Source organism: Pelophylax lessonae (genome assembly GCF_965119305.1).
Source record: "Pelophylax lessonae genome assembly, chromosome: 1".
Lineage (NCBI taxonomy): Eukaryota > Metazoa > Chordata > Amphibia > Anura > Ranidae > Pelophylax > Pelophylax lessonae.
The window spans coordinates 575,998,588-576,011,042 of NC_138768.1; the positions used below are offsets into that span (position 1 = coordinate 575,998,588).

The following is a 12,455-nucleotide window of genomic DNA, read 5'->3' on the forward strand; positions in this document are numbered from 1 at the left end:
AAAAAAAAAAAAAATACAAAAATTCGTAGAGCGTATACATTTGCTGTGACCTACTTTCTTCTACAATTTTCTCTCTCTGATACTTGCTCTTTTATCTTTTATATGCTCAACTGTAATATTTTCGGTTGTTGCCATACAACAGTGTTTTGTGGTTTAGCTCTGCCGCCTGCCCACAGTCTATGCTCCACTTCAGAAAAACTCTTATTAGACAGTTGATGCATGCTCCTGCAGAAAAACTCTTATTAGACAGTTGATGCATGCTCCTGCAGAAAAACTCTAAATTAGACAGTCAATGCATGCTCCTGCAGAAAAACTCTAAATTAGACAGTTGATGCATGCTCCTGCAGAAAAACTCTTATTAGACAGTTGATGCATGCTCCTGCAGACAACTGTTTTACTCCTAGTTTTCATAATCCCAACACATGCTGTACTTTGGAATGTTGCTGACAATGCACCCTGCTTACTACAGCCAAAAAGTTGATGCTTGGAAGTATCCAAGGTGTGGCAAGCTGTTAAAGTGATTGTAAAGTCTCAGTTTTTTTTCTATTAATATAACAAACCTATTATACTTACCTCCTCTGTGAAGTGGTTTTGTACAGGGTAGCCCCGATCCTCCTCTTCTCGGGTCCCTGGCTGCAGCTCCTGGCCTCTCCCTCCTGTTGAGTGCCCCCACAGCAAGCAGCTTGCATAGGGGGCAGCCAAGCCAAGCTGCAGCTCCGTGTATCCATTCAGGCATGGAGCTGATGTTCGGCCCTGCCCCCTGTCTCCTGATTGGCTAACTGAGTGTGATTGACAGCAGTGATTGGCCTAATGCTGAAAGGATATTCACTCCTTTTCTCTTATCCTATGGGAAAGGAATTTAAGAAAAATTGAGCTGTTCCAGTGTTAGATCCTGCAATTTCAGTCCTCCATATACACTTTAAAGTTCCTTTTGAGGGTGTTCCCTCTTTTAAAGATTCTGTTGATAGGCATTTTGAAGCCATATTTTACTCCATAAGAAAAAAACTACAGTGCATCCGGGAAGTATTCACAGCACTTCACTTTTTTCACATTTTGTTATGTAACGGCCTTATTCCACAATGGATTTAATTAATTATTTCCTTCAAAATTCTACAAACTATACCCCATAATGGCAACGTAAATAAAGTTTGTTTGAATTCTTTGCAAATTTATTAAAAATAAATGAAATAAATCGCATGTACATACCGTAAGTATCCTTTGCGCAAGCAATACTTTGTTGAAGCACCTTTGGCACCAATTACAGCCTCAAGTTTTTTTTTTAGTATGATGCTACAAGCTTGGCACACTTATTTTTGGGCGTTTTCTCCCATTCTTCTTTGCAGGACCTCTCAAGCTTCATCAGGTTGGATGGGGAGCGTCGGTGCACAGCCATTTTCAGATCTCTCTGGAAATTTTTAATCAGGTTCAAGTCTAGGCTCTGGCTGGGCCACTGAAGGAAATTCACAGGATTGTTCCATAGCCGCTCCTTTGTTATCTTGGCTGTGTGCTTAGGGTTATTGTCCTGTTGGAAGATAAAGCTTCGTCCCAGTCTGAGGACCAGAGCGCTCTGGAGCAGGTTTTTGTCAAGGACGTCTCTGTACATTTCTGCATTCTTCTTTCCCTCAATCCTGACTGGTCTCCAAGTTCCTGCTGCTGAAAAATATCCCAACAGCATGATGCTACCACTACCATACTTCACTGGAGGGATGGTATTGGCCAGGTGATGGGTGGTGCCTGGTTTTCTCCAGACATGTTTGCCATTCAGGCCAAAGAGTTCAATCTTTGTTTCATTAGACCAGAGAATTTTATTTCTCATGATCTGAGAGTCCTTCAGGTGCCTTTTGACAAACTCCAGGTGGGCTGTCATGTGCCTTTTACAGGGGAGTGGCTTCTGCCTGGCCACTCTACCATACTGGCCTGATTGGTGGGGTTTTGCAGTGATGGTTGTTCTTCTGGAAGATTCTCCTCTCGCCACAGAAAAACGCTGGAGATCTGTCAGTGACCATCATGTTCTTGGTCACCTCCTTGACTAAGGCCCTTCTCCCCTGATCGATCAGTTTGGACGAGCGGCTCGCTCTAGGAAGAGTCCTGGTAGTTCCAAACATCTTCCATTTACAGATGATGGAGGCCACTGTGCTCACTGGGACCTTCAATGCTGCAGAAATTTTTCTGGACCCTTCACCAGATCTGTGCCTCGATACAATCTCTTGTCTCTGAGGTCTACAGACCATTCCTTGGACTTCATGGCTTGTTTTGTTCTCTGATATGCACTGTTAACTGTGGGACCTTATGTAGACAGGTGTGTGCCTTTTCCAAATAATGTCCAATTAAATGAATTTACCACAGGACTCCAATTAAGTTGTAGAAACATCTCAAGGATGATCAGTGGAAACAGGATGCGCCTGAGCTAAATTTTGAGTGGCATGGCAAAGGCTGTGAATATTTATGTATTTGATTTTTTTTTTTTTTTTGTCTCTTATTTTTAATAAATTTGCAAAGATTTCAAACAAAATTCTTGCATGTTGTCATTATGGGGTATTGTTTGTAGAATTTTGAAGACCATTAGGAATTTAATCCATTTTGGAATAGGGCTGCAACATAACAAAATGTGGAAAAAATTAAGCGCTGTGAATTATTTCTGTATGCACATTTGGTCTTCTCCGTCTATGATTTCTATCTCCACTCAGCGAGAGGGCCATTTTGCGCTCTCAATCATCAGCCTCAAAACCAAGGCTTAGTACTCCCAAGGTTTACTTTGCCTGGTGCAAGGACAAACAACTAAATACTGTTCGTATTTTAGCCTTTCATAATTATGGTCTTGATCATCGTCTGGCTCTGATCATCACCCTTAAGAGTTTCTGCCTTATTCATTATTTTCTTAATACATCCTGCTTCACAGTCTTTATTTAAGACTGCTGAGGGAGTTGCTCATATCAACCCCCCCCCCCCCCCATCTACCTCCTCTTTTGCCTTGGGAACTCAACCCTGTGATCTCAGTACCTTATGCCTCGTTTCCACTGAGCGGAACGATTCGGGTCGGTACAGTTTGGAAGGGTTAGAATGGTCCGGTCTATTCAGGTGAGCGTTTCCACTGCAAGTCGGGCCACCAGGGACCATGCGGGGTTTACACCAAATGAGGTGTTTGTTTTGCTCTTTCATTTGACGTGAGCATTGATGGTTTCCTGTCCGCCAATCAGAGGACTCTATCGTGTGACGCCAGTAGCTCCGCCCTAACCGTACCGTACCATTTCCTATGGCCCTACATCTGAAGCAGGACCAGGAATGGTGCGGTTTGGTTCGGTTGTATGGGCCACTTTCATAATGGAAACACTCAAATTAGCGTAGCGTACCGAACCGACCCGAACCGATCCGCTCAGTGGAAACGAGGCATTAGAGACCTCCCTTTGAGACGATTAGCGATATCCCTTTGAGGGACTTAACATGCAAGTATTTATTCCTGGTGGTCCTTATGTCTCTTCCATGTGTTTCTGAGTTGGCCGCTGTTTCTTGTAAAGAGCCTTTCCTTGTATTGCACAAGCACAAGACCTTCTTTTCTACCCAATGAGATCTCTGCTCTCCACCTCAATGAGGATATTGTCCTTCCTTCTCTCTGTTCTGCTCCAAGTCATAACATAGAAATGTAACTATGATGTGGATGTTGCAAGGGCTATCAGGGTCTATCTTGGGCTTTTCAGCATCAAGCATTTGTATCTGGGATTTGCAAGGCCACCACCTGGTCCTCTGTTCACACATTCTCCAGGTTTTATCAGGTGGATGTGCAAGCCTCAGCTGCAAGGTGCTTCAAACTGTTATCTGAGTGTTTTGGGTTACTTCACCCTCGTTTTTTGTGGGCCCATTTGCATTTCTGTTTGCTGTGCTGTTGCCCACCTCTCAGCTCAATGCTTTAGGATGTCCCATGGCCTATGAATACAAGTCCTGTGTCTTCTTGTACTGTACAATTAAGATAATATAAATGTCTTCTTACCTCTAAATGCCTTATTATGGAACACTGTACAAGAAACAGGTTCCTCACCTCTCGTCTCCTGTGGCCACTTCTTGTGGCTTGCATGAAAACTGGATTCTCACAGAATGGATGGGGTTATTTGAGTGTGCATTAGTGTCCATTCACACTACCGCGACTTGTCAGCCTGACAAGTCGCGGTCCATTGTGTGCTACGGGAACCGTCCTAATAGGAGCGACTCCAGTCGCTCCGACTTAGATAAAGGATCCTGTACTACTTCGGGGCGACATCGGAGCGACTTGCATAGACATTCATTATATGAAGTCCGTGCAAGTCGCGCCAAAGTTGCGGTGCACGCGACTTCACAGGTCGCCCCCGAAGTCGTGCCGCGTTAGTGTGAACCGGCACTTAGGGGCAGCCCTAGTAACGCTTTTGTTACTTTGTCCAATCGCCTAAAGGTAGCTTGCATATAATCCATATATTGTGCTCCAAGATATGGTATATACAGGTAAGTCAAAATTCCTATTATTGCATTCTTTTTTAACAAGTGGGTGAAACTTTAACTAGCCCATAAGACTGAAGAAATGAATTTGTCTTGTATAAATGGTAATGTGTAAAACAAATACACAGTGTATGTATTGGTGTTGCATCATTTGTGATGTAATCTCTCTTGGCATTAGGTAACCAATTTTTCAATGACTTGGCATTAACCTTATTCTGTCGGACAGAGAAGGGTACCTTGGGGAGAGTCAAGTCAGTGTAAATGCCTACACTATAGCAAAATCTGGAATTCCCCTTTCAGAAAAGATATGTTGTATTATCTTTCAGGCCTCTTTTACTTCCATGCAACTACATTTTCCTCCTGGTTATATGTGCATATTATTTGCAACATTCCTATGGTGACAAAGTCATCGTAGAATAAGATAAATTAGTAAAGCCAGTGAATGAGATAAAAAGCCAAATCACTGGGGAGGAATAAAAATAAACGTTTGAAATGCTAGCAAACCTTTAACAGAATCTCCCTGAAATATTTATTCTGGTATAAACCCATTTAATCTCACTTGATCTACTTATTGCTTAAGCTGTATTTACGGTGTATCTGAGACCTTGCCCTTTGAAAGGCCATTTGCGAAGTTTAAAAAGAGGAATGACATTTGATAAATAGTTACATAAGAAAAGGGAGTTAAAGCACGCAAGTGTTTACATACAGCACAGGAAGCTGGCAATGTGCGGACAGTGAAAATGAAAGTAAATATGCAGGGGGAATTCCATTTCGGGGAAAAAATATAAGTTCCATCACTAAAAATTCAAAAATTTCTCCACACTGCCAGCCTTTTTCTGTTGTGTAATGATTGCATTACTGGAATGGGTGTGAAGGCATTCTAGTCCTGTTCATAGAAGACAGTAAACCATACCACACCCCAACATTATGCTAACAACCAGCTGTAACCATTATTCACAGTCTGTCTATAATATTAGAAAACGGATAATCACACATTTGCAAATATATGACTAATTGCAAAACTATTTATTTGAATTATTACCCTTCCATAGGAGTCTTTACATTTTATCTATAGTCAAAAGGGTTGTTTTGTGTTTTTTTTTTTTTTAGTATGGTAAAGCTGGCCACACATGTATTGAAATTTAGCTGGATCAACAGGGACCAGTTGAATTATTTAAATCCATGTATGGCCACTGTAGTTGAACGGAAGTCAATCTACTGATTGACTTCTGTTCAACCGCCCTGTTAGATTTTAGTTACCTGATCATCGCTGCAGGCTTTAGACTGCAATGCTGATCTGTGTATTCTGACAGCGGGGAAGTTTCCCTGCTGTCAAAATACAATGACAAAGCAGGGAGGATTCCCTCATCCACCTTGAATGTGTGGATGGGGGAATCTGGACTTTTTTGCATTCAACCCGTTGGTTGAACTTTAGACAGTAAAGCTGGACATACACGGTTAATAAATAAATAAATTTTATATATATATATAATTATTTATTTTTTTCACACTGATTTCCTCGATTCACCTTCTATGTGTGGAACGAAAAATCCCCCACATAGGCACATTGTATTCTGACAGCGGCTTTTGCTGCTCTCAGAATACACTGATCAATAGCTGTGGCCGCTGATTAAGAAAACATTTCCAGCATGTCCCTTCTACAGAAGTTGTTCTAATAATCAGTTTCGGTTGAGCGTGGACTACCACATACTGAAGGAAATTCGGCTTGCTCAAATGGGACTGGCTGAATTGCAATCTGTGTGGCAGCCCCTGTTCAACAGAAATCAATTGTTTGAACAATTTCTGTTGAAGGGACATGCTGGAAATGTTTTTATCGGTCAGTGTATGGCCAGCTTTAGAAGCCCTGTCGGGTTTCTATTGTTGTCTGTGACCCCAATAGATAGATTTACACTCCTTGTTTATCTTGGTTCCCATTGCCACCAGGACAGAAGGTGAGGGGTAAACCAAGAACAAGTCGCCAGCTTTAGTGACAGCTGTCTAAGACCCTAATTTACAGCTGAGCATTTTTGCTCACAAGCCTACATGCAACAATGCTCAGCCCTAGGAATCCTATTTTTTTCAGAACATGCCATTCACATCTCTACATTCAGTTGCTCGAAGCTTGAAATGGTACACGAGCCTTAGGCCGGGTGCACCCAGACCGAATATTGGCCGAAATCAGCCGGTACAGTAGAAACCAGCCAACTTTCGGCCTGTGTGTAGAGCTGTCTGTTAGACAGAAGTAGATTGCACAACCAGCATCCGACCAGCATCTGATCACTTCTCGCAGCCAATGGCTGCTGTTCTGGCAGGGGAGGGGCTGTCCCTCTGACAGAACACAATAGCACATCAGGAAAGATTGCTGCACTAACATCGCTTGTGTTAGTACTGCGATCTGTGAGTTTTTTTTTTTTTTTTTTCATTCAGTCCATGGGGTTGAATGAAAAAAAACTTTTAGTGTGTACTAGGCTTCAGTTTGTATTTTGTCTTCTACGTTTTTGGCACCATATACTTCAATGTAGGAGCCTGAAAACGCATGAACCAAATTCTGAACAATTCTCTTTTGCTCTCCTCCCACCCAGGAGCTTGGATGCACATGCAAAAATGCCTGTAGAACTCTTAAAAAACATGCATTTTTGTGCGCTAAAACTTGCAAAAAAAAAAAAAGAAAACGCATACAAGTGCTTATTAAGTGTGAATGGAGCCAGGGAGGGGATTTAAATTAATTTCTTGCTTTGTCTACAGTACAGGAAGTGAAAGAAAGTCTCCCAAACAGAACAAAGACCGCAAAATACAACTGACATGTTTAAAACATTTCCTTCTCTATCCAAAACTAAAACAAAAAATATTGGCTGTACATTTTAAATGGTTAGCCCTTGGGTATATCATGTGTGTCAGTTACTTTGGGTGACATTTTTTCTTCTTTTATGTGGCATCTGTTCTGTCCACCTACCACAGTGGCTCCAAGGGTATTTTAGTTTGCTCCATTTTTTATTTTCTATTGTACACTATGGAAAGTGTCCAGTGTGCATGAGGCTTAAAGGTTGAGTTTGGAGTGTTGCCTTGTTTGTTCAACATCAGTTTCTCTTGTTTAAATTGTATATGCCAGGATATTTTAACAAGATAACATCTTACACTGCAAACATTCTCGCCTTTTAATGTAATATTTGCTTACGTAATTTTCTATTTTGGTGCATTTCTTCTGTTTATTAAGCATATTAAAACCATAGCTTACTTATGGTGTGTATGTACTACTAAATTATGAAACCTCTTTCTTTTTTTTTTCTTTTTTTTTTTTTTAGATTAATTAAGAAGTTAAATCAACAGAAGATACTGCAGGTTTCATGTGGAAACCAGCACTGCTTGGCACTTTCAGATGGTAAGTAAATAAGCATACTGCATTTGTTAATTTAGAAGTATCAGCTGTGGCTCTTCCCCTTTTTTTTTTTTAGAGAGAAAAAAAAAAAACTGAACAATGACCACGCATAATGTTTTCAATCAGTGATGCACACAGGGCTGATATTTACACTCCCAATGTAAATTGAGTTTGACTCATCGGTGTTTATTCTGGTTGAACTTTGCACAACATTCTCATGCATTGCAACTCTATGAGCAGTCACATGATCCCATCTTCTTTGACAAAAAAAGAACATATTGTAGGCAAACCATCTCCTATATCACAGTAAGGTTTAGTAGCATAATTGACATAGGGGTTGATTTACTAAAACTGAAGAGTGCAAAATATGGTGCAACTGTGCATGGTAGCCAATCAGCTTCTAACTTCAGCTTGTTCAATTAAGCTTTGACAAAAAAACCTGCAAGCAGATTGGTTAATAGGCAGATCTGCACCCAGTTTTGCACCCTCCAGTTTTAGTAAATCAACCCCATAGGGACTGATACTTCTGTGATTCTGCAAGGAATCCTGACTGCATCGTCTGTAATGTGCTGGCACACACAGGTTTTCAGCACGCTTAGAAATACCTTACAGCGGATCTACAGTGGGTACGGAAAGTATTCAGACCCCCTTAAATTTTTCACTCTTTGTTATATTGCAGCCATTTGCTAAAATCATTTAGGTTCATTCTTCTTCCTCATGAATGTACACATAGCACCCCATACTGACAGAAAAACACAGAATTGTTGACATTGTTGCAGATTTATTAAAAAAGAAAAACTGAAATATCACATGGTCCTAAGTATTCAGACCCTTTGCTGTGACACTCATATATTTAACTCAGGTGCTTTCCATTTCTTCTGATCATCCTTGAGATGGTTCTATACCTTCATTTGAGTCCAGCTGTGTTTGATTATACTGATTGGACTTGATTAGGAAAGCCACACACCTGTCTATATAAGACCTTCCAGATCACAATGCATGTCAGAGCAAATGAGAATCATGAGGTCAAAGGAACTGCCTGAAGAGCTCAGAGACAGAATTGTGGCAAGGCACAGATCTGGCCAAGGTTACAAAAAGATTTCTGCTGCACTTAAGGTTCCTAAGAGCACAGTGGCCTCCATAATCCTCAAATGGAAGACGTTTGGGACGACCAGAACCCTTCCTAGAGCTGGCCGTCCGGCCAAACTGAGCTATCGGGGGAGAAGAGCCTTGGTGAGAGAGGTAAAGAAGAACCCAAAGATCACTGTGGCTGAGCTCCAGAAATGCAGTCAGGAGATGGGAGAAAGTTGTAGAAAGTCAACCATCACTGCAGCCCTCCACCAGTCGGGGCTTTATGGCAGAGTTGCCCGACGGAAGCCTCTCCTCAGTGTAAGACACATGAAAGCCCGCATGGAGTTTGCTAAAAAACACCTGAAGGACTCCAAGATGGTGAGAAATAAGATTCTCTGGTCTGATGAGACCAAAATAGAACTTTTTGGCCTTAATTCTAAGCGGTATGTGTGGAGAAAACCAGGCACTGCTCATCACCTGTCCAATACAGTCCCAACAGTGAAGCATGGTGGTGGCAGCATCATGCTGTGGGGGTGTTTTTCAGCTGCAGGGACAGGACGACTGGTTGCAATCGAGGGAAAGAAGAATGCGGCCAAGTACAGGGATATCCTGGACAAAAACCTTCTCCAGAGTGCTCTGGACCTCAGACTGGGCCGAAGGTTTACCTTCCAACAAGACAATGACCCTAAGCACACAGCTAAAATAACGAAGGAGTGGCTTCACAACAACTCCGTGACTGTTCTTGAATGGCCCAGCCAGAGCCCTGACTTAAACCCAATTGAGCATCTCTGGAGAGACCTAAAAATGGCTGTCCACCAACGTTTACCATCCAACCTGACAGAACTGGAGAGGATCTGCAAGGAGGAATGGCAGAGGATCCCCAAATCCAGGTGTGAAAGACTTGTTGCATCTTTCCCAAAAAGACTCCTGGCTGTATTAGATCAAAAGGGGGCTTCTACTAAATACTGAGCAAAGGGTCTGAATACTTAGGACCATGTGATATTTCAGTTTTTCTTTTTTAATAAATCTGCAACAATGTCAACAATTCTGTGTTTTTCTGTCAGTATGGGGTGCTATGTGTACATTCATGAGGAAGAAGAATGAACTTAAATAATTTTAGCAAATGGCTGCAATATAACAAAGAGTGAAAAATTTAAGGGGGTCTGAATACTTTCCGTACCCACTGTATGCTTTGCTTATCTAGCTGAAAGAATTTTGATTTTATTTTTAACTCACAAACTGAATTGACTGGTTCAGGGCTCTGTGACCTGTTTCAGGTTATTAACCAGAACTGATTGCAATCAGATCTTGCAGAAACAAGTTTCCTCTGCTTACCACTTACATTTTGTGGTGATATCTACTCTGCTTTGCTATTCTCCATGAAAGAACTATTTTTTTGTTTCTTGTACTAAAAGTATGTTGGCTCCCATTACTTATCTCTGCTTTGCTCTACATGTTTAGCTGTCTTGCTGATCCAGTAGCTTTAAATTAACCACTTCCAGCCCAGGTCTATTCTGGCATTCCTCTCCTACATGTAAAAATCATAATTTCTTTTTGCTAGAAAAGTACTCAGAACCACCAAACATTATATATAATATATATATATATATCTTTTCTAAGCAGATACCCTAGGGAATAAAATAGCAGTCATTACAATTTTCTTTGTCACACAGTATTTTCGCAGCAAGTTTTCAAACGTGATTTTTTTTTTATTGAAAAAAACATGTAAAACATTAGAGTTAAAGTGTGAGGGTGAGTAGTTTGAAAACGGCGCTACCTAACGCATGTGCAAAAATGCGGGTGAAGAGGAGAAAAAAGTGCTTAGTGCGTACAAAGCGTCACATAAGGATAATTGTGTACGTGGGTAAGTAAATATATATAATTCAAGCCAAGACAATAGATAAATAAATAAATGAATAATAGATGTGAGGTATGGTAAAAATGTATGGTAAAAAGTAGTGTATATTTGAATTAATAATAAAATGATTTCCAATAGGTGCTGCTGAATAAATAATATAAAATTGCCAAGTAGGAAGATGATGTTGATTGAATAAATAATAAAAATGCCAAATAGGTGAATGATGTTGAATAAATAATGTTGGATAAATAATGCTGAATCAAAGATGAATGAATAAATTATAAATCAATCATGAATCATAGGAGCAGTGAGGATACTAATTGTATACCTTTTTAGGATGTAGTTCTCCAATTCAAACACTAGGTGTCACACTTACCCTAAGACCACAGATGTTAAGTATATGAGCCAAAGACAGGATATGGGTGTGTTCCTCAAACCTGTCTGCTGACGGTCCCTACGGACCAAAAAGATCCCATCTGGGTACAAAAGGGAAAAAGAGAGAATCTACTCAGTGTGATAAGTGAAGATCGGGTATACAATGAGCTAGTAGCGACTCACGCTTGAGTAGTAGATGCAGCAGATCCCTTCAGATAGTGGCAGTCTGCGCCGAGGAAGCTTCTGCGTTCCAAGCCTAGGCGAGCTGCGGACCGGAAGTGACGTGGGTTTCCGCCCTACGTACGTTTCGTCATAGGACGTCTACGGGGAGTTAGCCCAATTTTTTTTTTTTGAATAATGTGAAAGATGATGTTACGCCAAGTAAATTGATATCCTACATGTCATGCTTTAAAATTGCGCACACTCGTGGAATGGCGCAAAACTTCAGTACTTAAAAAATCTTCATAGCCTACGCTTTAAAACTTTTTTACTGGTTATCAGTCCAGACTTGCATAGGGGGTCTTGCACTAGAATTGTTGCTCTCGCTCTAAAGTTTGGGGAGATACCTCACATGTTTGGTTTGAACGCCGTTTATATATGCAGTCAAGACCTACGTATGTGTTCGCTACTGTGCACGAGCACACGGGGATGGGGGCGCTTTAAAAAATATATATATTTTTTTATTTTTATTGTTACGCTTTCCCTTTTTAATTTTTTTTTAGCACTTTTATTCCTATTACAAGGAATTTAAACATCCCTTGTAATAGGAATAGGGCAAGACAGGTTCTCTTTACGGAGAGATCTAGGGGTCTATAAGTCCCCAGATTTCTCCTCTATGCTGGAAAGCCTGAGATAAAGGAAAAAAAATCGATCTCAGGCTTCTCCGCAAAAAAAAAAAAAACAGGCATCTGCCAGCGTCATAACGTCCCTTCCGGCCTCTGAGGGTCATAGAGATGGCCGGGGACCATTTGGTTCACAGTCAGCTCTTTGGTAAACCCCTGCCGCCACCCCCTGTAAAAGCAATAAAGTGGCTACACAGCTGCTATGATAACTTTTACTTTGCAGGGAATCGCCTGCTGAAAAAAAAAAGATATCTGAATGATGCCTGCAACTGCAGGCATCATTTAGACATCTCCACTCAAATTTCAGGACGTCATATGATAGCTGTCATTAAATGGCAGCCCGCGGTCGGAGAACAGACCGCGCGATGCGTCCACCCTGGTCGTCAGGCCGCTACCTATGAGCAGTCATTGGTTTTCTGGGGCCGCGGGTGTCCCAGCAACAAGTGATGTCCCGTGTGTGCACCCTGCC

The 12,455-nt window shown here is 41.3% G+C and overlaps 1 protein-coding gene across 2 annotated transcripts in view; it reads left to right on the forward strand.

Moving 5' to 3' along the window:
- HERC3 (HECT and RLD domain containing E3 ubiquitin protein ligase 3) overlaps window positions 1-12,455 on the forward strand; it is a 136,761-nt gene that overhangs the window by 33,738 nt on the left and 90,568 nt on the right. For both annotated transcript variants that reach the window (XR_014225897.1, XM_082272057.1), the window contains exon 4: window positions 7,767-7,843. Coding sequence is in view for 1 of the 2 variants with exons in the window: in XM_082272057.1 (XP_082128183.1) it covers window positions 7,767-7,843 (77 nt within the window). In the remaining variant the exon portion in view is untranslated. The remainder of the gene's footprint in view (window positions 1-7,766; window positions 7,844-12,455) is intronic.